The 25,078-nt window shown below is 43.3% G+C and overlaps 1 protein-coding gene across 3 annotated transcripts; it reads right to left on the minus strand.

Moving 5' to 3' along the window:
- cfap57 (cilia and flagella associated protein 57) lies at nt 1–23,784 on the minus strand. Of its 3 annotated transcripts, none has more exons than XM_086198413.1 (21): nt 23,535–23,784; nt 22,020–22,333; nt 21,686–21,933; nt 21,153–21,327; nt 20,924–21,076; nt 20,692–20,831; nt 19,650–19,815; nt 19,432–19,545; nt 19,121–19,333; nt 18,274–18,447; nt 16,526–16,687; nt 15,877–16,032; nt 14,395–14,488; nt 14,207–14,283; nt 3,443–3,639; nt 3,187–3,337; nt 2,412–2,555; nt 1,839–1,955; nt 1,567–1,701; nt 1,334–1,477; nt 1–301 (listed from the first exon to the last, which is right to left on the minus strand). In XM_086198413.1, exons 1-21 carry the CDS (start codon nt 23,689–23,691, stop codon nt 140–142), a joined length of 3,393 nt encoding a protein of 1,130 aa, XP_086054539.1. In that variant the 5' UTR covers nt 23,692–23,784; the 3' UTR covers nt 1–139. The 3 variants fall into 3 exon arrangements, with proteins under 3 accessions (XP_086054539.1, XP_086054538.1, XP_086054536.1); XM_086198412.1 differs by having other exon boundaries at nt 3,187–3,345; nt 3,466–3,639; nt 14,093–14,283; XM_086198410.1 differs by having other exon boundaries at nt 14,093–14,283.
- Between the last annotated feature and the right edge of the window lie 1,294 nt (nt 23,785–25,078).

The following is a 25,078-nucleotide window of genomic DNA, read 5'->3' on the forward strand; positions in this document are numbered from 1 at the left end:
ACAGGAAAAGTTTATTGCATTTAAGACAAACTAGTATTTTTCTCAAAAAGCAAAAAATCATAAATGCTGGGAGTGCTACAGTACTCGAGGAATGACATTTCATTGGATGGTGATTTGTTGCTGGCTCCTTCCTGATATCTTAATCTGTGGGCTCCATTTTGTGTCTGTCTTCTGGGCTTGGACGGGACTTGTTGGATTTGTTGACCATCGCCACCTGAGCTTTGTAGTCTTTAACCTGAGTCCTCACCTGGCACAACTCTTTCCGAAGCTCATTGATTTCAGTGATCAGAGTCACATTCTCCTGCAGAGTTACAATCACTGTTAGAAAATCAGAACCAAGGATTCCTTCAGATGTATTACCATCTTTTGGATTCTGAGTAGTTTATATGGATATACCAATTGGAATAAATCTATTACTGAGTGGGAACATTTTTTGCTGACTATCCTAAATCAGTGCAACAGAGCATTTGTCCCAAATCGGGTCCCATCATCATAGACAGCAGCTGAGGAGGCTTGACTCACCGTCTTCATGTTAAAATCCTTGTCATAGAACTGTAGTAAGAGGGTTTGCCAAAGTTGCGATGTGGCATTCATTCTGGACAACTTGATTGATTGATGCCTTTAGTCAATGGGCATAACATCTGAGATACTTAATTCAGTCCAAAAACCAGAAACAATTACCTTCCTTTTCCAATTCCTTTGCCTGTCCAGACTGTTTAAGGGTTGCTAGTTATACTTTTCCCACTCATTAGACCTTTGGTTGACCAGAGTTTGTGGTGTCCTTTGTGTTCAGTCAAAACAACCAAATTAAGACCCACTGTGGTGCAGTGGTTTGCACTGTCACCTCACAGCAAGAAGATTCCAAATTCGAGCCCGGGGCTTTTCTGTGTGGAGTTTGCATGTTCTCCCTGTGCCTGCATGGCTTCTCTCTGAGTCTTCCTCCCACAGTCCAAAGACATGCAAGTTAGGTTAATTGGCAACTCTAAATTGACTGTAGGTGTGAGTGTAAATGGTTGTTTGTTTATATACCTTGGCCCTGCAACAGTCTGCAGATCTGTCCAGGGCGTACCCCGTGTCTCGCCCAAATTCAGCTGCTATAGGCTCCAGCCCCACCCCCCACAACCCTTAAATAAGCAGTATAGAAAATGGATGGATAGACCATGCCGATATATTTGGACCCCAAAAGACTGAATTAAAAAGCCCAGAAGTAGTAGTAGGAATTATCTTTATAGTCCTTAGGGACTATTTGGAAACAAACTTTCCATTTTTCAGCAAGTCAAGGCTTGCTCCCTGATTAACAGAAAAGTCTTTGTCTGGTGGAACCATCACTTACCTTCATGATCTTGACATAGGTCTTCTCGTGCTCTTCAGCACATGTGGCCAACCTTGCTTTTAGACTAGCAACAGTCTTCGCATGGTGATCACGCTGTCGCTGGAACACCTGCTGGATATTTTCATCCATGCTGCTCCTTTCCACCTTGACAACACACACATTTCCCTAAGACTTAATCAATAAAGTCACTACATTTTGTCAGCTGTCAGGGTTCTCCACTACAAGCCACTCACCGCATCAGGCTGCTGGACATAGTATGCATAGATGGCCTGAACACTGTCCCTCAGCTTCTTCGGCTCCTGGATCAGGCTAACACAATTCTGCAGATCCGATCTAAGCCGACCAAGATACGTCTCCAAGTCTTTCACCTGAGCACAGAGAAAAGTTCTAACTGTATAGATGACAAGTAATTTTAATATCTTGTTTAATATATAATGTCACGTAACAGTAAAGTACTCTGGTCCACATGGCAATCCAGAAATGACTGAATCTGTGTTTGTCTCACTCTCTGCATCTCTTTGTGTAACTCTTTATCTCTGGCCTTCAGCTTAAGCTTCAACTCTGTGACGGCAAGCTTCAGCTGAGTGTTGCCCTTGTCCATTTGTACCAGTTCGTCCTCCAGCTGTGGAACAGGAACATATACAGCACATCAGCATTGCAAACTCTACCCAGTTGTCCCTTAACACTCAAAGGCCATCTTGGTTTATATTCCTTGTAACAAGGCTTCCAACTTAATCTTAAAATGTTTCAAATATCTGTTGTTACTCCAACATCAGTTTGACTCAGCTGATGTGTGCACATAATAATGACTCCCTATATGGAATGCTTTTCAATGATATCAAAATTACAACCCTGCCTTACTGAGCAGGGCATTTAATGAGACTTTTATGTTTGACTTCCTGTTTTAACACTTTCCTCTGATACTGATCAAAATCCATTTTAATGAAACAAATATGTTTTACAACCAAAAAAAATAAAGCACAACATCAAGCTTTACTTCTCAGGTATTGAAATTACACCAGTGATGAAGGTACTTGAGTCAACAGCAAGCCTATCACCAAAATATACACACACACACCTGATGTATCCTTTCCTTCTTCTCAGTGATGCTGTCTCTAAGAGGCTCTGTCTGCTTCTTCAACTCACTCAACTGGAAATCCATAACAAATTTCAGCTTCTCCAGCTCCTGGTTCTTCTTCTTCAGCCCAGAGATGCTCTCATCCTGGACACATGAAGAAAAAGTAGTCAAACAAGTTTATTGTTTTTTTCACTTTCATAGACTAGTGCAGGGCCAGTTGGTCGAGGGGTAATGAGCTCTTATTTAAAGTAGTTCTTTGCTTCTGTTCAATGAGGGTCCTTCTCTCATCAACCACCAACCTTTGGAACGAGTGGAAATGAAGGAAGAAGGTTAAGTGAACAAGCTAGGACAAAGCTGTCTGTATTGTGTCACTATCACCAAGTCTTCGAATGATGATGTAACCTTCAGAGACAGACAGCATCAATGTTATCTAGAATCCTCACTGTCATCTATGACCCAGACTTGACACTGCTCTTCCTTGAGGTAACAGTTAGGTACACGAAGGCTGACATTATTGAGATAATCTAATCTCAGTCAGACAGAGATGTCTTGATTATGTAGTTAAGATGACTTACTTATTGATTATCACATATTAAAAGTGTATTTCCTTGCTGTACTATTGTTTACAGCAATGTGATGATGACCAAAACGTGATGATTTGAGGTTTTGAACCATACAAGTTTGCTTGATGCTGCTTGATAAATAGAAAAACTACAACCAAAACTGTCGTGTTGTAAAGCAGCAGCTGCAACTTTATTCTGTTGTTCTTGGCCACCTTGTCTTGGTTGGTCTTTTCATGTCCGGATATCTGTCTCTTCAAGTCTTCGATGTCACTCTCCAGGGAGCGTATCAAGCCCAACAGCCGCTGTCGCTCCTGCTTCAGCTGGCTGATGTCTGTGGATCGATCATCAATCTGTCTCCTTAGACTGTAGAACTGACATTATCAAATTATCCACCAATGATGAAGAGGAACCAAAAACAGTACACACACATTTCAAATGTTGCCATTCTGAACAAACCCAAAAACACACCAAAGAACAGGAGCTTTGGTCACCTTCTGTGTCATGAGCGTAGTTTCTCCCTTCAGATTTGTGTTGGTCTCTTTCTCTGTTTGTAGTTTCCTCTCATACTTGATTTGAATGTCATGAATCTTCCTCTCCTCATCCTCCTCTACTTGCCTTATCATCTCTTTCAACTCACACTGCTGCTGCTGTGCATCCTCCTGGCACTATGCAAAAGAAAAGAAAAAAGACATACAATTAGGGACTAGGTTAATTGGATACTCTAAATTGACCGTAGGTATGACTGTGAGTGTGAATGGTTGTCTGTCTATATGTGTTGGCCCTGCGATGGACTGGCAACCCTTCCAGGGTGTACCGCACCTCTCGCTGAAAGCCGCTGGGATAGGCTCCAGCCCCTCTGAACAGGATAAGCAGAAGAAAATGGATGGATGGATGGATGGATGGATTGTTGAAGACAGTCAACTCTAATTGGTTTCTTTTATTTATGGCATTGCAACTGTTACAGAAGTGCAGCAACCAATGAGTCAAAAGTTTGTGCACATGTGACAGGAGTAACAAGAGAGACAGTTCATTTGAGATAAGTGTGATCACAAACGCTCTGCCACCTCCTCCCAGTCCCCTTGGTCCTCCCTGTACCTCTGGAGTAGTAATATACAGGCACTGTCGTGCGTGGGTGTGAAGCGATCACGTGACGCAATGACATGACCGTGCGTGACTTGGGGGCGTGATGGCGTCACTTTGTGCGTGTGATCACGAGACTTTGTCCGTGCGATGATGTCACTTCGTTCTTGATCACGTGACTTTGTCCGTCTTTTGCGCGTGCGATCACGTGATTTTGCGTGTGTGACCACGCCCCCATGTCATTGAGTTTCAGATCTAATACGTGATTTTTTTACACAACTATTAAAGTATGATTTTATTTAGCATAGTTTGTTCAATTTATGCAGCTGTAGCGTTGTCGCAAAGGATTATGGGAGTTGTGAGATGATGAGCTGTTGATCATGTTCTGTTCACGTCACTACCATATCAGGAGTTGATTGTGTATAAGTACATGACGTGACTGTTTGTATAAAGTTGTGCAGACTGCCAATCGCATCCGAACTGTCAAGGCTGAATGACTTGAACAACGGGACAAGACAACCTGACAGTGCAGGAGGCAGGAGTATTAATCAAGAAGTGAGATATGCAGTGTAAAATTACGTATGCAAAACGGCGTGGCTTCAAGTATATATTCACTGTCTGTTAAAATCTTATTTAGACTCTCTCTTGCACTCTCACGGTGCATGTAGTGGGGTCTCCAGATATATCTGTCTACTTTGCTGTATGAAATAAAGAGTTGATTTGCCTAAAGCAGATGACTCCAGTTAATCTCTTCTCATCAACGGACCCGGTGAAGTTGGCGTACTTCAACAAATTTGGGGGCTTGTCTGGGATGAGAGTGAGGTCTTAATTTGGTTGTTTTGACTGAACACAAAGGACACCACAAACTCTGGTCGACCAACAGAAATAAGGTAAGCAGAAACCTGTTACAAAAAATTCTGCACATTTGAGAATTCTACCAAATAAAGAGTTAATAGTGTCCTAGTGTTAAATTCCAAATTATGGAGTGTATGGTGAAGAATAAACAGAGTGAATAAGAGTTGATATTGTCCTTGGTTTGGCAACCTCACAATTCTCTGATGAGGGAATAGGGCCTTGGGTTAAAGTCCCATTGGGTTAATAAGGTCCCATAAGGCGCTGAGTTAGAGGCCCGGGGAATTCAAGACCCCCGAATTCTACTACATAGTTTTATATTGTGTGGTCAAAGTGGACCAGGAAAATTTTAAGAAAGAAAGAGTGATTTGTGTGTCTCAAACATAAAGTCTCTCTGTTTCATGGAAAACCTAGCGGTGTTAACACGTGAATGGAACCTAACGAGACAATATTATTTGACTGGGTCAGTTGCTCGGATTGAACTCCATGCAAACTGGCTGGCACATCTCACTGTTAGGCAGGGACAGATGGATGGAGAATTTGACAGAGAGATTGTTGATAATGTTTGGGGCCCAGGGACTCAATGGAGGCCGCTGGGGCAGCAAATGAAAAATATTTTACTTGTAATTGGGAACATGGGTTCAGAGAAAGACAAAGAAAAGGCAAGAAGTGAGGCAAAGAGAAGAATGAAGAAGGTGTTAGAAGAAAGCAGAGCAGGAAAAGATGACCAGATGGCACTTGGTAAGTTGCTGTGGGAGAAGGAGAAAGAAAACAGGGAAAAGAGGGATGAGCTAAAAAGAAGGGTGACCAGGCAAGGTTATGGGAAAGGAAGAAGTAGAGGAAGGATGAGAAAAGTCTCTCTCAAATCGAGAGACCCTCCCCACCAAGGACGACCCGGAGCACCAGCAGGCCCCACCACCACATGAGAAAGGCGGGTGTCCACCACCCGCTCCACCAGCAGGACTCTATCCTGTGCTACAGGTCACCTCCAGCAGGTTCATCGTGGAGACCGAGAAGGAATCCACTGCCCCGACTGCACCTAGGGCAGCAAGTACCATGTTCCAAGCACGACCGACCCTGGCTGAAAAGGGAGAAGAGGACACCAGAAGTGTCAGTTCTCGAGGCACAAATTCTGGTCACGCAGAATATGAACTTCTGTTTGCAGACGAAGGAGAAGTGAGTGAAGCGTTCGATAACCGGGTGCGACGGGAAAAGATGAATGACCCATCCTTCTGGACCCGCGAGGCGATGGCGAAATGCCCTGGGAAAGTAAGACGAGTTGAATAATGGGCTCGCTTTCAGGCTTGTGAACAGTTGACCCTCCTTGCGGTGGAGGTGGCATGGAATGAACAGAAAGAGTCCGGTACAGCAGTTCCTTCCAAGAAGACCTTTTTATTCCCAGGCAACAGGTGTACGACCAGGTGTGACAGAGGTTCAACCATTCCCCGGGCAGATGGAAACTGGCGCCTTATATACCCGCTTGAATAATTTCCCCCCCTGGCCCCTACCAAGAGCAGGGATCTCCCTCTATCCCCAGAATCTCTTAGCTCCCAACACCACATAAAAAAAAAACCCAGAAATTACCAGTCTAAAATTCACCCATGATTTATGGTTATAGGTCCTTAAAAATTGTCCGAACTCCCCAATATACTAGATATGCCCAGATAATTCCAGCAGCAACACCCCCCCCCTCTCCATTCTGACCGTGGTCTCTCCCGGAACATTTATCCGGCGACGGTACCCGCCCGGACTCTTTTGAACGCGAACACAACAGAAAGGTGAGTGGCACAATCCAACACTGGCACCCTATTGCACTCTACCCTGTGGAGCTTTGACACCCCGAAACCTCCTTCCACTGCTTGACGCCTCCAATCCTCATCGTCACATCTCTCTCCCGACAGGTGGAGCGATACCGGCGCAGACACCCCCGCCTGAGGACCACCGCCACCAAGGCACGGTTATATAAATAAATAAATATACATAATCAATAAATAAAGATGCCGCAAGCTGGATAGGGAGCCGTGTGCAAATCCACTCTGTAATTTACTGTGCAACACTCAATAAAGTGCCGATCTTAAAGTGCGTGAGCCATTATTAAAGTGCTGTGCTAATTGTGAAGTACTGTTAAAACAACCCCCGTGCAACCTTCATACATTACTATCTTAACGAAGGGCTCTTCGTTACAAGGCTATTGGGAGAAGGAGGAAGACGTGAGGAGAAGAAGGACCTCATAACACTCGATGGGATGAGCTCAGGAGTGAGGTATCAGGACATGCTAACACAAAATCCAAAACATGGCCACCACGTAGTACATCTAACATGACACTGTGCAGCCACAAACAGCCAGAAAAGGTTGGTTTGCCCACTTTAGGTCGGGGGGGGGAGGTCCTACCTCAGGTAGAGGAGTTTAAGTATCTCGGGGTCTTGTTCACGAGTGAGGGTAGGATGGAGCGGGAGATCGACAGGTGGATTGGGGCGGCATCCGCAGTGATGTGGGTGCTAAACCAGTCTCTTGTGGTGAAAAGGGAGCTTAGCTAGTAGGCGAGGCTCTCGATTTACCGGTCAAGCTACGTTCCAACCCTCACCTATGGTCATGAGGTTTGGGTAACGATGGAAAGAACAAGATTGCGAATACAAGCGGCCAAAATGAGTTTCCTCCGCAGGGTGGCTGGGCTCTCCCTTAGAGATAGGGTGAGAAGCTCAGTCATTCAGGAGGGGCTCAGAGTAGAGCCGCTGCTCCTCCATGTTGAGAGGAGTCAGTTGAGGTGGTTCGGGCATCTGGTGAGGATGCCTCCTGGACGCCTCCCTTGGGAGGTGTTCCAGGCATGCCCAACCGGGAGGAGGCCTCGAGGCCGACCCAGGACACGCTGGAGGGATTATATCTCTCGGCTGGCCTGGGAACGCCTCGGGATTCCCCCGGAAGAGCTGGTTGAAGTGGCTGGGAGAGGACAGTCTGGGCTTCCCTGCAGAGGCTGCTGCCCCTGACTCAAACCCACCAGATAAAGCGGAGGACGACGACAACCTAGAGCTCGTCCCAGCATTCTCAAGAATATCTGACTCAGTCTAAAGATGAGCAGACCAGACACACCGGGTGCCACCCCGGAAAGGCTGGGGTTCAACAGGAATGGTTTCGCAAAGCTGTGTTGGATGGAGTGCCTGAATCGGTAAGAGAAAGCATGATGAGTAACCCTGACTTACCAGGAAGTGATTCTAACATATGGGAAAAGTATCTTGTGCACCACCTGCAGAGAGCCAAAGATGAGGCGAACAAAAAAGAAAATTAAGTAAGAGATCTTCAAATACAATTACTGAAGCTGCAGCTGGGAGAGGCGAGACAAAAGGTAAATGACAAAAAGAAAAAAGAAACTATGATGCATAAACAAATGATGTCTAGCAGTTTACAGAAATGGCTGGGGAGCTGTATACCGGCTGCCCCGCTGGACCAGAGACACCAGATCTGTTCCCAGTACCCTCATGGGCTCCCCAACTGAGACCTCACGGTCCACCAAGAGGACCAGCCGCCCAATGGTGAGCTCAGAACTCGTGGGGAGGATACAGGGGAGGAGCTTGAGGTGGAAGGGCCTGGAAAGGAAATGTTGTCGTTTCTCGGTCTGACTGGGTACAGTCGCAATTACATTCCTGATTATACGGGTATGACACAGGCTCTCCGTAACTTGATTAAAGAACACGCCATGCGTAACCTCAACGCTAAGCTAAATTGGCCTAAAGACACTAAGTCAGTGTTCATACAACTCAAAACAAAAACTAGCACAGGCCGCAGACCTGGCTCGACCTGACTACGTCTCCATTTTTCCTCAATGTTTCTGAAACAGAAGGAGTTGTTAACAGTGTTCTGTTTCAGAAAAAAGGGGGAGAAAGGAGCATACTAATGTACATCAGCATAATGCTAGACCCGATGGAAAAACGACACCCAAAATGCACACAACATGCAGCAGGGGTAGCAAAATTGATACAAAAAACAGCACACATAGTGATGGGACACCCTCTAAGGGTACTCACGTCACATAGCATTATAGCATATGTCAACTCCCAGGCATTCACCCTGACATCACTAAGGCAACAGAGACTCAGTAAAATACTGAAAGCACCAAACATCACATTCACCCATGAAGGAATCAACATGGCCGATTGGATGGGAACCGCACCACTGCACGAGTGTGAACACGAAGCGCAAAAGTATGAAAAGGTACGACCAGATCTGAAAGCTCAACCATTAACAGATGCTGAAGAAATGTTCACAGACAGATGCTGCTACAAAGATGAAAAATGTGAACTGAGAGCAGGAAACACGGTGGTGAAGAAGGAAGGACCCAACTGGGTGACAATAGAGGCCCGGCAACTGGAAGGACAGTAATCCGCACAAAAAGCAGAGGTAATGGCTCTCATTGCAGCTCTCAAACTAGGAGAAGGAAAATGAATAAACATCTATACGGACTCTGCCTATGCCGCCGGAGCAGCACATGTGGAACTGGGACAATAGATTAGAGCAGGATTCCTCACAGCAGGTAACAACCCATGAAACACGAGCAGGAAATAAGAGAATTAGCAGAAGCTCTGCAACTTCCCCAGGAGGTGGCTATCATAAAGTGCAAAGGTCATGACAATGCCATTACAGAAGGGAACCGAGAAGCAGATGCGGCAGCAAAAAGAGCGACAGGTTATCTGCCCCAACTACAAATGGTGAGTATGGAGGAAGAACTACAAATGTCTCTACAGGTCACATTGACTGACATCAGCTGATGTCAAAAGGGGGCCTTGCCACAGGAAAAGACAACATGGAAACAGAGAGGAGGACTTGAAACTGAGGGGCTCTGTCGAGGGCCTGATGGACGGCTAATATTGCCCCCTGGAATCAAAGAGTGGGCACTGGAAGAAGCACACAAAATCGGTCATGTGGTAGCGGCTCAGATGAGTCAAAATCTAAAAGAATGGTGGCATCAGTTTTTATCAGACATAATAAAGAATTGGGTAAAAAGCTGTTCCACATGTTCCCTGTACAACTCTAAGCCAACCATTAAACCCGAGACAGGTATGTTTCCGCTGGAGACCAGGCCAGGCAGGGAGATTGTGATAGACTACACGGACATGGGGACGACGGTCAGAGGGTACAGGTATGTGTTGATGTGTGTGGATGTGTTTTTAGGATGGCCAGAGGCGTGGCCAACAAAGGAGGAGGATAGCAAGTCAGTGGTGAAGTTTCTGATTAATCAATACATTCCTCGGCACAGGTTCCCACAGAAAATTAGATCAGATAATGGGAAACATTTCAAAAACCAACATCTACAACAGGTGGAGGCAATGTTGGGGTTGAAGCACTCGTTTGGCACTGTGTATCACCCTCAATCACAAGGTAAGGTGGAAAGAATGAACCAAACCATCAAACAAAGATTGGCTAAAATCTGTGCACAGACAAATTTAAATTGGTTGGATGCTCTACCGTTGGCTCTAATGACAGTTCGATGCTCTGTTAATCAGGGAACAGGTTTCACCCCATTTGAACTCTCCACAGGAAGGCAATTCCCAGGACCAGAAGCAGGCCTGCCACCAGTGGAGCTGGAATTCGAAAGAGGGCACAAAGCATATTTTACTGAACTCCAAGCTCTCATTTCAGATTTCTCCAAACAGGTCCAGGACAAAAGACAGGCGAAGGTCGAGGGCATCCTCCCCACTGCTGACTGGGTCCTGCTGAAGGTCATCAAGCGGAAGTGGTCTGAACCCAGGTGAACCGTCCATTCCCATGTCCTGGTCCCATGCGGTGCGGCTCAGAGGGAAAGGAGACACGTGGTACCATTTGAGCCAGTGCGCAGCGGCAGAGGAACCAGGCAGATCGGTCCAGGAGATCCACGCAGACCTTCAAAGACGGTGCACTGACTCGGCTGAGTCAGAATCAAACCCTGACCTCAACAAAGGAGCAAAATAATCCCCGATCAGTGGCAAGGTCACAGGGCAGTCAACCCCTGTGACTGAAGAAAGAAGAAAGAGGATACCACCCAGAACAGATCACAACATGAATGATGGACAATTGATTCTGCTCATCATCCTCTGGCTGGTCGTATGTTTTACTTTTCTTGCCGCTATGCTCAAGTTAGCCCTCACAGGCAGCACTGTGTTTTAACTGCTTAAAGCTGAATCAAGTGTATTAAAGTTTGTTTTGCATTCATTTATTCTAGTGAAATAAAGAAGTGAAATGGGGATGTGGGAGAACCGCAGGGTGCTGGTTGGATTAGGATTTCTAAGTGTCATTATCGCTGCACTAATTGTTATTCTCATAGAACTGCCTGAGAGAAAGGGGAAGCTAATGGTAAAACGGGGAGAACCACCCGTGACCCCAACTGACAAGTGTCTGAGAAAATACGGGGGAGTTGAACAAAAATACATTAGTGGGACTACCACCTCATTCCAATTTGACCTGTGTGCAGTAATCAACTGCAGGGGAAGAAACAGCTCATGGAGAGGATATGACCTGTATGTGTGTTTTGACTACTCTGTCCATAAAAGGTGCCTCACCGGGAAGTGGGGAGTGGTGTAACACTTGGAGCAAAGTGGTGGCCTACAGTGGTATATGGCAACCCACCACGGGACTTATAGGAGCAGTTCAATTTTTAGCGTGATTATAGTCCCACTCAAAATCCAGTAACCTTGTCCTTGAATTGGCCTCGATTACCTACGTCCGACAACAACAAGCAATCAAAAACCCCGTCCATGTATTTGATTTTAGGGGTTGAACATCTGGGCACTGACACCACGGGATTGATCAAAATTACCATGTTCCCCTCACCTCCCAAGGATAAGACCCCCACACAGCCATCAGCCCCTACTCCGCCCCCAGGCCCAAAATCAGATAAAGAAACACTCACAGTAGATTACACCCGACTTAAACCTGTCGACATCATCGCCTGTGTAACTGGTTACAAAGATAGCAATTTATGGTTAAGTTGGATTGCCTCCACCGCTCGTGAACAAGAAGTAGGAGATTGTGTGGTTTGTGCCGCTGCGAGACCTGCACTCTATACAGAGTCGGTTCCCCTATTCCCCTCAGACCAATGGGGATACAGTTGTTTATTGGGACTAACTCATGCCGCGACCCCCACTAACTGTACTACCTTAGCTGGCCTATTCCCACGAATTCCTAATGACACCGCCACAGGACACTTCACACCCCACCCGGGTAATAAAACTTACACCTGTTTTAATCTGACACCTCCAGAACCCACTACAAATTATGGTCAAATCCCCCTCGACTGGTGTAATGTTACCCGGCCTCTATTTCTACTGTGGTGAAAACAGATTGTTTGTCCGAGTACCAGACAATACAATAGGTCTATGTGCTATGGTTAGATTGGCCGCCCCTTTAGTAATGATTGGGAACCAGATGGTCCTTCCAACTAATCCCTCCACAGCAGCCCTCACCCGCCTTCGCAGACATCACGTCCTCTCTAAACGCTCGACCACTAATTTTGATCCTACCCTCAACTCGCTTACCTATATTGATGCCATAGGGGTTCCACGGGGTGTTCCAAGGGAATATAAATTAGCTGACCAAGTCGCCGCAGGTTTCGAAAACATTCCCGTTCTGGCCGGTCTGTTTCCAATAACTCCCAACAAGAATGTTGATAGAATAAACTATATTCATTATAACATTTTGCGACTCTCCAACCTCACCCGAGATGCTGCTGAAGGATTGGCAGAGCAATTAGGCCCCACTTCTTTGATGGCTGTACAAAACCGAATGGCCTTAGATATATTATTAGCTGAAAAAGGGGGCGTGTGTTCTGTGTTTGGTGAATTGTGTTGCACCTTCATCCCCAACAATACTGCACCCGATGGGTCAGTTACCAGAGCTCTCGAGGGTCTCAGAACCCTGTCAAAAACTATGCATGAACATTCTGGAATTGGCAATTCCTTAGAAGAGTGGATGACACAGGTTTTTGGGAAATGGAAAGGTTTAATCATGTCTATTCTGATGTCCATGGCCACATTTGCGGGAATCATTGTTACTTGTGGATGTTGTTGCATACCGTGTATTAGAGCCCTGTCAGTCAGGCTGATTACTGCTATCATCGAAAAACAAGATCTGGGACAATACCCTAGACAACAGATGATGCCTCTGTTAATTGACAAGTCAGAAGATCCTGAGGAGGAAATTGACTTTCAACGGTACTAAATAGAGTGATCTCCTAAAGGAGATCAAAAGGGGGAATTGTGAGATGATGAGCTGTTGATCATGTTCTGTTCATATGGCACCACCATATCAGGAGTTGATTGTGCATAAGCACATGATGTGATTGTTTGTGTTAAGTTGTGCAGGCTGCAAGTTGCACCGGAACTGTCAAGGCTGAATGACAAGAATAATGGGACAAGACGACCTGAGTGTGCAGATGTACTAATCAAGAAGTATGATATGCATGAGTGTAAAATTATGTATGCAAAAAAAGGTGCGGCTTAAAGCATATATTCACTGTCTGTTAATATCTTATTCAGAATCTCTGCTGCACTCTCAAGGTGCATGTAGTGGGGTCTCCAGATATATCTGTGTCTGCTTTGTTGTGTGAAATAAAGTGTTGATTTGTCTAAAGCAGATAACTCCGGTTGATCTCTTCTCATCAACGGACCCGGTGATGAGAACACTTCACTTCAACACTACTCACGCAAGTTGTGGTTTCGGACAGCCTACGTCGTAGCAGTAGGTCATAGGTTGCCACTTAGCAATTCAGACGCAACCAAAGTTATGCTCAAACACTGGCGAACTTTTCCACTCCCATAATCCTTTGCGACAACGCCACAGCAGCAGGCTCTGCATGAATTGATCAAACTATGCAAAATAAAATCATACTTTAATAGTTGTATAAAAAAATCCCGTATTAGATATGAAACTCAATGACTTGGGGGCGTGGTCACACATGCAAAATCACGTGATCGCACTGGCAAAAGACGAAGTCACGTGATCACATGAACGAAGCGACGTCTTCGCAAGGACAAAGTCACGTTATCACACGCACAAAGCAACGCCATCACGCCCAAAGTCACTTGACCGCGCACATGGTGACTTCGTCGGCTCACGTGACACTGCGTGAGGACGCACGCGCTTCACACGCACGCACAAAAGTGCCTGTATATTACTACTCTCTGACCCACCATCCCTCCCAGTCCTCCGTTTTGACTGACCTGAGTCAGGAGCTGAGCCTTCTCCTGCAGTCTGGCCTCATAGAGCTGTGTGAGCTCCTCAAGAGCTCGGCTTTTACTCTCTGCTAAAGCCTTCAGCTGCTCCTCATAGTTTACCTCCATGTTTTGACATTTACGTTGCAGATCCTGGTGTCTCTCATGCTCCACTATCAGCTTCTGGCTGTAGGAGAACTCTTTACAGACGGTGGACAGGCAGACAGAAAGACAAGACAGACAGACAGATGGGTGAATTCTTAGAGAACCAAAAAAAAAGTGTCCCTGACACGCATTGACATGAATCTCACCTAAAGCCTTCAGTTCTTGTATGTGTTTCCCAGAGACCTTGGCAGAAAGCTCCTGGTGTTCATGTTCCTGCTTGTCCATCTCTGTCTTCATGACCTACGATTAAAGGACATTCTCAAGACAGTAAATGACTCTGTTCTGACTCAATTCAGGCATGCAAACTAGGGCGCAACCGATTTATCGGCCGGACGATTAAATCGGCCGATTATAGCCAGTTTGAGAATAATCATAATCGGTCTAAACCGGCCAATAATCACCAATTTTTTTCAGAAATAAAATGCAGGGAATAAGACATGGTTTCACTTTGAAAGGAAAGGGCTTGTGAATATTTTAATTTTGTTCTTATAATTCTTGCCCCACACTACCTTATTCTTTTGCAGTTGTTTGTTTTTATTGTTTGTTTCAAAGATGCAACTTTATTGTTTGCACTTTATTTTAAAAACAAAACAAAAACAACACCACCACCAATGGTGCCTTGACTTTCAGAAGGGGCTTGTGAATATTTCAATTTTGTTCTTATAATTCTTGCCCCACACAAAATACCTCATTCTTTTGCAGTTGTTTTTTTTTTCATTGTTTGTTTTCAAAGATGTGAGATGATGAACAAAATAGTTGGATGTTAGAATTACTATTTTGTACATTATTATTGTTATTATTTTAAAAAGCTAATGGTTCATTGTTGTTGGCCTTATGTTAAGGATGGTTATTGTGTTAATATGCTGCTTGCTTCAGCAATAAAAAGGATTTGAAATTAATTTTCTGCCTCTAATTTACATCAAGTCTGAAAGGCTCTAAAGCAGCCATTTGTTCAATATATTAAAAAGTAAGTATATATATATATATATATATATATATATATATACACAGTATATAACATTACCTAAATCAACACAATTTTAAAATTTAATTTAAAAAAAATTGACCGATTAATCAGTTATCAGATTTTTTTTCCTCCAATAATCGGCATCGACATCGGCTTAAAAAAATCCATATCGGTCGGGCCCTAATGCAAACCATGAAAACAAGACATCTATATGTGTATGCTTAAGAAAAATGCCCTGATCAGTTCCGGTTTGGTTTTTTCGATGCACAGATTTTCTAATCTTCACAAAACATAACAGCTAGTGCAGAGGAATATTCGAGCTACTCTACAGTCACTGACTAAGTCAAAATACCGATTTCCCTGTGTTTGTAGGTTTTTGTCTAGTTGGAGGGATTTTAAATGATCATCTGACCAGATGAAAGTCAGGATTATTACAAAGCCACGAGTCATGAGCCCATTTTTGAAGTAAGCAGGTGAGATACTTAAATGATGAAGGAAAAAGTCAACCACATTCTGTTGCAAGAGAGTGCGCCAAAATCATTACAATACACCATCAGGGAACCAGAAGGTTTTAAGTGTCAAGAGAGGGTGATCCCGAGCAGTCTGAAGAAGACAAGTCGAGACGCTGAACTAACAGGAGTCTGATAGAAAGCCAGCTCACCTGTTGTGCATTTTTCAGAGCTTCTATTTGCTGAATATACTTGTCAGAAAGCTCCTTGATCTTCTCATTGTAGTTCATGTCCTTCAGCCGGAGTTGGTACTCATTTTCCATCTGTAGCTCCTCCAGACGCATCTTCAGCTCTAGCATGTTCTGGGTCTTAATCACAGGAAGGACCAAATCCACAACGCATCTTAATTTCTATCTTGTTATTCCGTTATGCTTCTGTTGGCATCAACTAAATTCACTCAATAAAACATAAATATTTTAGGGAAAATGTAAATAATAACTAAATAAAAGGAAGCATATAGTGTTGTCCTCCAAAATAAGATGGCCATAGAAAGGCTTATGTTACAAAATAGTGACAGAGTGGTCAGTAGCAAGATGGAGATATTTTATATTCCTGATGGCAGCCCATTTTACACAAATTAAATAATGGTTTCCCTGGTTAAGAGAGGGCAGCACTGACACATCAGTCAGATGCAATATGATGAATAAATGGGGAAACACAGAATGAGCCCCTGGAAGAGTGTATGGTCCCATGGTTGAAATCCAGATGATTAACCCTATTTATATCTTTAGTTATATCTTTAGGTCATATATTAACCATATTTATATATATTTGTTTGTATCAGTCAAGTGCACTATGCACCTTGTCCTCCAGGTCTGACTTAGTGATGAGGATCTCTTCCATGTGGACTTTCTGCCGGATGCTCCTCAGTCCACGGCCCTCTTTGTCCATGATTTTCCACATGGACAGGCAGCTGTCTTCAGACACCGTCAGCAAGAACTGATCATCAAATGTGACCACCATCTGAGGACAAACAGTCCAGTTCAGACATAGCACAGGTTCATTTAACAGGTCTTTGCAAAAAAAGAAAAAAAAGAAAAAAAGAAAATAGCTGTACTGACACCCATGTGTGAAAAACGAAAAAAAAAAAAAAGCAGGATGTGTAAAAATACAATACTGTAGGATACAACTTAGTGCTAACAGCGATCATCAGTCAGATTTCATTATCTTGATGCTACTTCATGTCTTAAACAGAGAAACATGAGTGCAAAAGAAAACGCAAACATCATGACACATCGTCCTCTCTTCAGGTATTGAAGTAACAATAAACAACTTCAATTATCATGATGTAATTGTTCATTGAAAGTGTTAGGGTAATAAAACAAAGACACCATCTGTGTTTGGCGCACTATTAGCTTTCACTAGAGACAGTCAACTCCATAGGTACAGCCATGGAGGAGCTGGGTGAATGGGGCTTCAGTGTTGCTCTTGCAGTGTGATCATATCAAACAGCATCTCTAACTGCCTGAACAATCCAGCAGCACACATGATTTTAAAAGCGATTAGCTAGATAGATCAGAGGAATACATATTGTACAATCAAGAAATACGTTTTGTTGCAAATGTGTTAAACTCTGGTTTCATTTGGGCAAGAGGCTGGGTCCACCCTGAATGGGTTGCCAGTCCATCGTAGGGCCATATATAGGCAGACAACCATTCACACTCGTGTGTGTGAATGGGTGAATGAGATGACACTGTAAAGTGCTTTGAGTGCCGCTAAGGTAGAAAAGCGCAATATAAAACTGAGTCCATTTACTCATAGCCATGCCTACGGTAAATTTAGAGTATCCATTTAGCCTGGTCCCCTCTTGATGTCTTTGGACTGTAGAAAGAAGCCAGAGTACCCAGCGAGAACCCACGCAGGCACAGGGAGAACATGCACACAAAGACCCTGTGCTTGAACCCTGAACCTTCTTGCTATGAGGTAACAGTGCTAACCACTGTGCCACCGTACTGCCTGAACTAACATAAACACTCAATTCCGTTAGAAAGTATTCCTTTTATCTCCTAAACCATTTTGAGTCTCAAGTCATTTACCTTCTCTCAAATGAGGTTACAAGTCATCAAAACAGTGAGTCAACTCAATTCCAAGTCAGTCACAATGAAGTCCACATAGAGGTTTCAAGTCATTTATCTATTACTATGTTTTTGGCCTTAAGGGCCCTGACTTTGTCTGACTGAAGTGTAATGTGATTCAGATCTGTGTCATTAAAAAGTGCTGACTTCTGCCTTTCTGTCCATTGAGGAGAGAGGGCTGCAAGTGACCCAAGTGTGGGCGGCATGGCTCAGGGTAGAGTGGCCGTCTAGCAACCGAAGGGTAGCTGGTTCAATCCTCGACCCTAGTGACCATGTCGAAGTGTCCTTGAGCAAGATACTGGACCCATAATTGCTCCTGATGAGTAGGTTGGCACCTTGCATGGCAGCCTTCACCGTGAGTGTGTGTGTGTGTGATTGGGTGAAATAGATGACACTGTAAAGTGCTTTGAATGCTTTGAATGCCTCTAAGGTAGAAAAGTGCTATTTAAAATTGAGTACAGTCATTTTACCCACCTTAGTGATGGGGCCACAATGGACCTGGTGCTGGATCCACTCCTTCTGGATGGGTAATGGGTATTTAACGGCCCTGATGGCACCACTGAAGGTCCCCGTGAAGACAACTTTACCAGAGCGAGCCACTGCCACAGCTGTGTGGGCCACCTCATCAGCAGGAATCTCCCTAAGGATCTGAAGAAGATCAAGACACCATCACTTCAGTTCTCAGCACTTTCAATTTTGTATACCATAACATGTCTATATGAAATGTACATCTAATCAGTGTCATGGTATATCTCAGGGTCAGAGTCCAGAGAAACCAAAGACTTGACTATATTTAGTCTCTGAACACACAAGACGATGGTTTCTCCTAATTTCCAAAAATAAGCTGTAAATTAGCAACAAGTGAAGATATCTAGGTATTCCATATAAATCAAAGATGAGCTGAACTACTCTAGACAACAGCACAGGAAATCATCAAAGAGGAGTAAAGATAGAAGAAGATAGATAAAAGAAACCTGCTTTCATAAGAAAAATTACTGATTCTCAGATGCATAAAGCTCTCTCTCTCTCTCTCTCTCTCTCTCTCTCCCTCACACACACACACACACACACAGAGGAGAAGCATGGGGAGAGATGATGTCTCCAGATTTTGAACTGAACAGTGATGTCATCAACACCCAACAAATGGATGACATAAATAACAGGAGCATCTTCCTGCTGCCAAAACAATGAATGCTCAAACAAGACAAGCAGCCTAACAAGTGAGGATGAAGTGTTCCAAGAATGGTGATCAGGATCCATACATACATCAAACATATAGATGGAATCCTAAAATGTGTAGCAGCTTTTTACGGATAATAACCTGGCAATCTTGGATCTCCTTCACGGTGAGGTCAGTTCCCACAGCCAGGATGCTCCTGGAGTCTGGATAAAAGGCAACACTTGTATAGCTGCAGGACTTGAGGACGTTCTCTGACTCTCGCTTGCCCGTCTGTGTGTTCCACTCATACACCGCACCATCCATCCCACATGACACCAGTCGACTGTCATCTACACTCCACTCAATGGCACGCACCTCAAAACACACAAATACAGAGAAAGAGCGTTGAGTTTAGAGCCAAAGAACAGAAGATATGTGCTTTAATGGGGTGAACACTTTGCATTGTAATACACCTTCCCATTGTGCCCCTTCAAATTAAAGATGTTCTCAAAGGAGGTGGTCGAGAAGATGTAAATGACATTTCCACTGACAGCTGCAAACATGTGGCCACCATGGCTGAAAGCACACTGGGTGTGTGGAGAAAGAGAGAGACAGTGTTGTTGGTGTTACCATTGTACCAGCACTTCCCATAACAAACACACAGTTACAACACAGCCCCACTGGCCCTCACCTCCCTGCAGCTGCGAACAGTGAACTCTTTGAAGGTGCAAATGTCACTGATAAGCAGATTCATCAGCTGGAGTTTGTCTGAAAAGCCCACCAGCATGAACAGGCCAATGGGGTGTAGAGCCACACTGTACGGCTCCTCCTGGAATTCTTTGCACAGCTCCAGCACTCTGAGACATTTCACACACACAGTAAAGAGATAGTAATACTCCAGGACAGAAAGAGTTCAGAATACACACTTAAAAAGATGGGAAAAACAATCTTAACACAAACAATTACACGAGAACCTGGTACGGATCAAATGAGCTTATTGTTTAATGAGCTGCAGAACATGAACCTGCATGTAAATGGTAGCCTGCTAGTGACAATAAATACACTCTACAAAAGCATAAAAGCAACTTTTCAGTTTTTGCTGCCATTTTTCATGATGTCCAGCAAGCTGAATGAACAGCAAGATTTTTGTATAGAGGAGTTTTGGACCGGTCACAATAAAAGGGCATGTATGTATGCAGGAAAAAAGAACTTTATTAGACTCTGAACTAAGATAATTTCACATATGTTGACAGAGGCGGTGTGAGGCACTTTCACCTAAATAAATGTGTCGTGCAGTTAACATTTAATTAGAGCTACAACAGTAAGCACAGGTTTAACTTGAATAGTCACAATGCAACCTGCTATAATTAGCTGTGTATATTCACATCCACCTCTTTCATCTTGAGCAACAATAATTTAAAAAAAAACAGTAAGCAACCAGATTTGGACAACACTTTTAATAAGCTTCTGTTGCCTCCATTAAAGGCAGTCACATGGCTCTTTCAAGTTTTGGATGTTGTTTTCAAGGCATTCACACTGAGATCTCACTTTTGAGATATTGTGCATGAAATCATAGGGACTGCTCCCATCTATTGTGTCACATGCATACTCTCTACATATACACCTGTTTGTTTTGCAACTGCAATTTCTAAAACTGCATGGGGCAATAAAGAACACTAATCTCTCTGTGTTGACATATCAAAAAAGAGCTTGGATGTGATTTTGTATCTTACTTTGTTTCATAGTTCCAGATGCGGACCGAGTGGTCCAGGGAACTGGTGGCCACAAGGGGTTTCCACATACAGACAGACAACCCAGTAATGGACTTGGAGTGAAAGGAATGGGATAGGAATTCAAACTGCAGCTGCTCTTCCTAGAAAATAAAGCCACGGTGAAGAAGAAGGGGGAAGTGAATGGGAGGTGACAAAAGAGCAAAGAAAAGACAGACTGCTGTAAGGAAATAACCTTGCTGATGTCCACAGAGGAAAGGCTGACACTGTACAGCTGGCCTTGCTCTGTGCTGATGGCAAGGGTTTCCTCTGCAGGACTCATGCATATGGTGGTGATCTCCTGGTCCTCTCCTGAAGTCACCTCATTGCCCCACTGATTTGCAGGGATCTGTCACCAACACATACATGAATGTGATTGTTGTGACTGATAACCCAAAGCCTGAGATGTGAATGTCAACATTTACCCATATCTCCCTGCTCTTTCTGTAACTGTCCTCCTCTGTATTTTCAAACAGACAGACAACGCCAGGACCCATGGAGCACGCAAAGCCTTTGGAATAGGCCAGAATGGCTGTGACACGAGACACAGCAGGGACTGCCTCCCCACCACTTCCTCTGATCCTCTTCATCGCCATTTGGCTTTGCAGTGAAATAATGAAGTCATGGAAGACACAAATCAAGTCAAGTCAAAGACCAAATATGTAGATCACTGGAATAGAGAAAAGTTAGCCTAAATGAAACAACTAATGGCCTTTTAAAAAGGTCTCCTGATTTTGTTCCACATGACATGAAATAAATACAACACAAAAGCTTTAGTTTAACAAGGAAACCTTAAAAGGACAAGTTCCTCAAGTTTGTTCCACAGCTTTTCCTTGAATCTCATAGTCCTCATATGGGTTTTGAGTGTCAAGTGTCAACATCTTGAAAATTAAAAAAACAAACAAACAACAGTTTCAAACCTATGATGCTGGTACTGTAAATATGCTATACATCTGACCTGTAAGACAGCTCCTGTGTTGTCTTTATCTCCCTGCGCAGGTCCCCAGACTCAAACACCAGAAGCCTGCCTGTGTCTGTCCCTGCAATCACTCGCTCTGCCGTCATCCATGCATGGCATAGGAAGTTAATAGAGTCAACCTTTGGGAAGGTGCTTTGCTTCAGGGCTCCCTCTGAGTAGCAGAACAGTTTGAACACACCAGTTCCACTCACACAGAGCTGTGTGTTGTTGTAAGGGTTGAAGCTGACCTGAAGGAAAATCATGAACAGGATGTCATCATATGCAGCTCTGCAGGTTGGACTAGTACAGCTCTGCATGAATGCTCATATCTTACCTGGGTAATGGGGTTATTTGACTTTGTGATCTTCACTGTGGCCAGGACTTTCTGTTTTTCCCAAAGCCAGAGGATCAGCATCCACTCTGGACTGCCTGTTTGGCCAAGCAAGTACTTTGAATCAGGAGAGAAAGCCATGCTCACAAACTCCTTCACCTGCATGTCTCCTGTACTCAGAACTTTTTTCTTTCGGCCCTGCTCATGCTGTAGGTCGAATACAGCGATTGTAGCCTTCTCTCCACACTCTGACACTGCCAGGTAATAGCGATTAGCACTGACAGCCAGAGCACGCATGCCACGGCTCTTCTCGGAGCCTGCAGATAAATGAGAGAACATAAGAGAGCACAGGAATCATAAGATCACATGACAAACATACAATAGCTTGATACACATTACTTTAATTATTACATTTCAGTCCCTTTGATGTGCTTAAGAACACTGGTTTAAAGAATATCTTAATTTTTTCTGTTTTTCTATGTTCTCATTGTTTCTCTCTTGTCATTACAACCAATGTCTGTGTACTGTCCACTTGCCAACAAAACAAATGAATCCTTTTCTTTAACTAAATTATGTTTTAACCAAAACTAACATCTAATAACAACGAATTACCAAAAAACATCTTTTAACATACCAAGCCCTCAACAATCTGGCACCTTCATAACTGAAAGAGCTCAGTTACATGTAATCTGACAAGAACCCTTCACAACCAGGATGCTGTGCTCCTTATGTTTCTAAGAGTCTTCATCCAGTTCAAGTGTGAAGCAATAATCAACTATGTTGAGACCAACAGTCAGGTGACCAAAATTTGAGTCAAATTGGTCTGAACTACAAGCTGCAGGATGTGACAAACCAGGAAATAGTTGACAGCAGTAGTAGCAGTAGCAACAATGTCAACAGTTCTGGTTAAGTGTCAATATGGATTTTTACAACATTTATGGACACTTGGAACATGAAGAAACTGATTCCATATTTTGCATTTTTGTAAAATATGTTGCCCAAGTAAGTATAAATAAAGAAAAACCTCCTACAGCATAGTTTAATATGAAAAAATGCAAAAACTGAAAACTAAACTATATAATAAATATTCAAGTAATATTAACTTTAAGATATTAAAGATTTAAGATATTAAAATATTTATTTTAACATTCTTTTTCCATTTTTGATCTAAAAAATCTTGTTATTGCATTTAAGACACCGTTACTGACGATAAACAATCTACTGACAACTACAAATATTGTGTAGACTGATTGAATACTCCAAATTTAAATTGATATAAACATGATTTAATTCATCTTGATTTAAAATCTGCACACTAATGCCTTTCTCTATATCCAATTATGAAAAAAGTTTTGCTCTGAACTGCTACTGTGAGCGTACTGTAGCATTAAGTGAAGTATAATTATACTTACAGTGTTTGCAATTTTAAATAACACAAATCACAGATTACAGAAACCACAATTCCTACTCTTTGTTAAACGACGAATGAAAGAGAAAGCATGCAGACTTCAATGTTACCTGGTAACAATCTTTGACTCTTGTGGACACTGTTATAGCACACACAGTAGTTTCCGCAGGGGAACACCACAGTGTGTTCATCGATGAAACTCAGGTTGTTGTTCACGCATGTACGCAGCCCGAGGAGGTAATGGGACTGAGCCACTACATCAGCCATTTCCCCAACAAACTAGAATATACATAAAACAAATACAGGTTTCGCAGATGAGAACTGTATAACAGACAGAGTCTCGATCGCTCCCCTGGAGAAAGTTTAAGTCACGTTGCTATGCAACTGTGCGGATCTCGCGAGAATCTAAAAACATGTCAGGATGTCATCTACCCCTGTCCCATAGTTCTCAGTTTCATATATTGACAAATATGTCTATGGTCTCATACACCAGAGTTGAAATACTCACTCCAGTCTGTCAGGGTTTTCAGGAAAACTTCTGTCAAATGATAATGCACCGAGTCCGACTGCAACAACAAACGAAGAAAGGGGGGACTAGATAATGTGGGCTATGGGGACGGAGACAGTGACAATAATGACTCCTTATCTTTTAATTTGTTTTTGTTTTTTTGTTTTTTACCGTTTTACCATTTACTTACAAGAAACAACGTCAGTTTCAACAGGATTCTGTCACGATAAATGTTGTTTAAATTATTCAGCAATTTAATAGGTGTTGAGTGTGTGTTTTGTCTTATTTACTTTGAAAAATTGTAGCTGTCACACTTTATCAAATATGATTGAGGATATTGGTCATCAAAGACAATCATTTTACTTTCGATTACTTTCTTCAGATTGGGCAAATATGCATTTCATGACAGAACATTTAGAGTGTATAAGTTATTGAAAATTTGATATTTTTCCCAAACTCAACAACAATCCAATACACAACATAAACAAATTCAGTCTCTTTTATAACCACTGCCATACCCCATCCCTCTCTTTCTGTTTCTGATTTTATATATATATATATAAATATGGTGCCTCTGCTGCTTTTGGTGGTGGTGGTGGTGGTGGTGGTGGAGGAATGATGCTTGCACACACTCACTGAGGAGTCCCTCCACTGCACTGCAGCATCCGCTTGACCATAATTGATGGTCTGTGAGAGTTGCCACTGGAAGAGAGGTCAGTCTATAGGTGCAAACTTGTCTGTCAAGGTGGTTCGAGTGTAACTGTTCTTAAATTTCCTGAAATCCCCTTCTGCGTTGTGTGAATTATGGACCGACACTCTCTTCAGCTTTAGACTGGACTTTATTGCCCCTGTGTTCAGCAAACATGGGCACAGCAATGCGGCACAGCTCTATAGAAAAGTTAGTAAATGTTGGCTTAGCTGAGAAACTAAGTAAGCCAACCGTAAACACTGACAAAATTTAACCAATTTGGCACATTAAAGTGAAGGCAATGCAGTGGCCACTTTCTGTATTATAGCTGTGTCATTGAATTATGTTATTTTTTCAGTGTTTAATGAAACGCTGTGCTTCGTGTAACCTACCGTGGGAACAATCCTCTTTTCCTGGCACTGTGTTGATGTCACAGTCAGTATTTATGTGCTGAGGAG

The sequence above is a fragment of the Aulostomus chinensis genome, chromosome 3 (genome assembly GCF_037954235.1).
Source record: "Aulostomus chinensis isolate RoL2024-O1b breed Wild chromosome 3, RoL_Achi_v1.0, whole genome shotgun sequence".
In the NCBI taxonomy this organism is placed as follows: Eukaryota; Metazoa; Chordata; class Actinopteri; order Syngnathiformes; family Aulostomidae; genus Aulostomus; species Aulostomus chinensis.

Bases quoted from the DNA above. Each gene is read 5' to 3' on its own strand.
- cfap57 (XM_086198410.1), bottom strand. From the start codon at position 23,691: ATGGCTGATGTAGTGGCTCAGTCCCATTACCTCCTCGGGCTGCGTACA. The intron at 14,489-15,876 runs GTGAGCTGGCTT...CTTTAATCGTAG, and splicing joins CTCTGAAAAATGCACAACAG to GTCATGAAGACAGAGATGGA. The intron at 1,702-1,838 runs GTGAGACAAACA...CTCTGTGCTCAG, and splicing joins TACACAAAGAGATGCAGAGA to GTGAAAGACTTGGAGACGTA.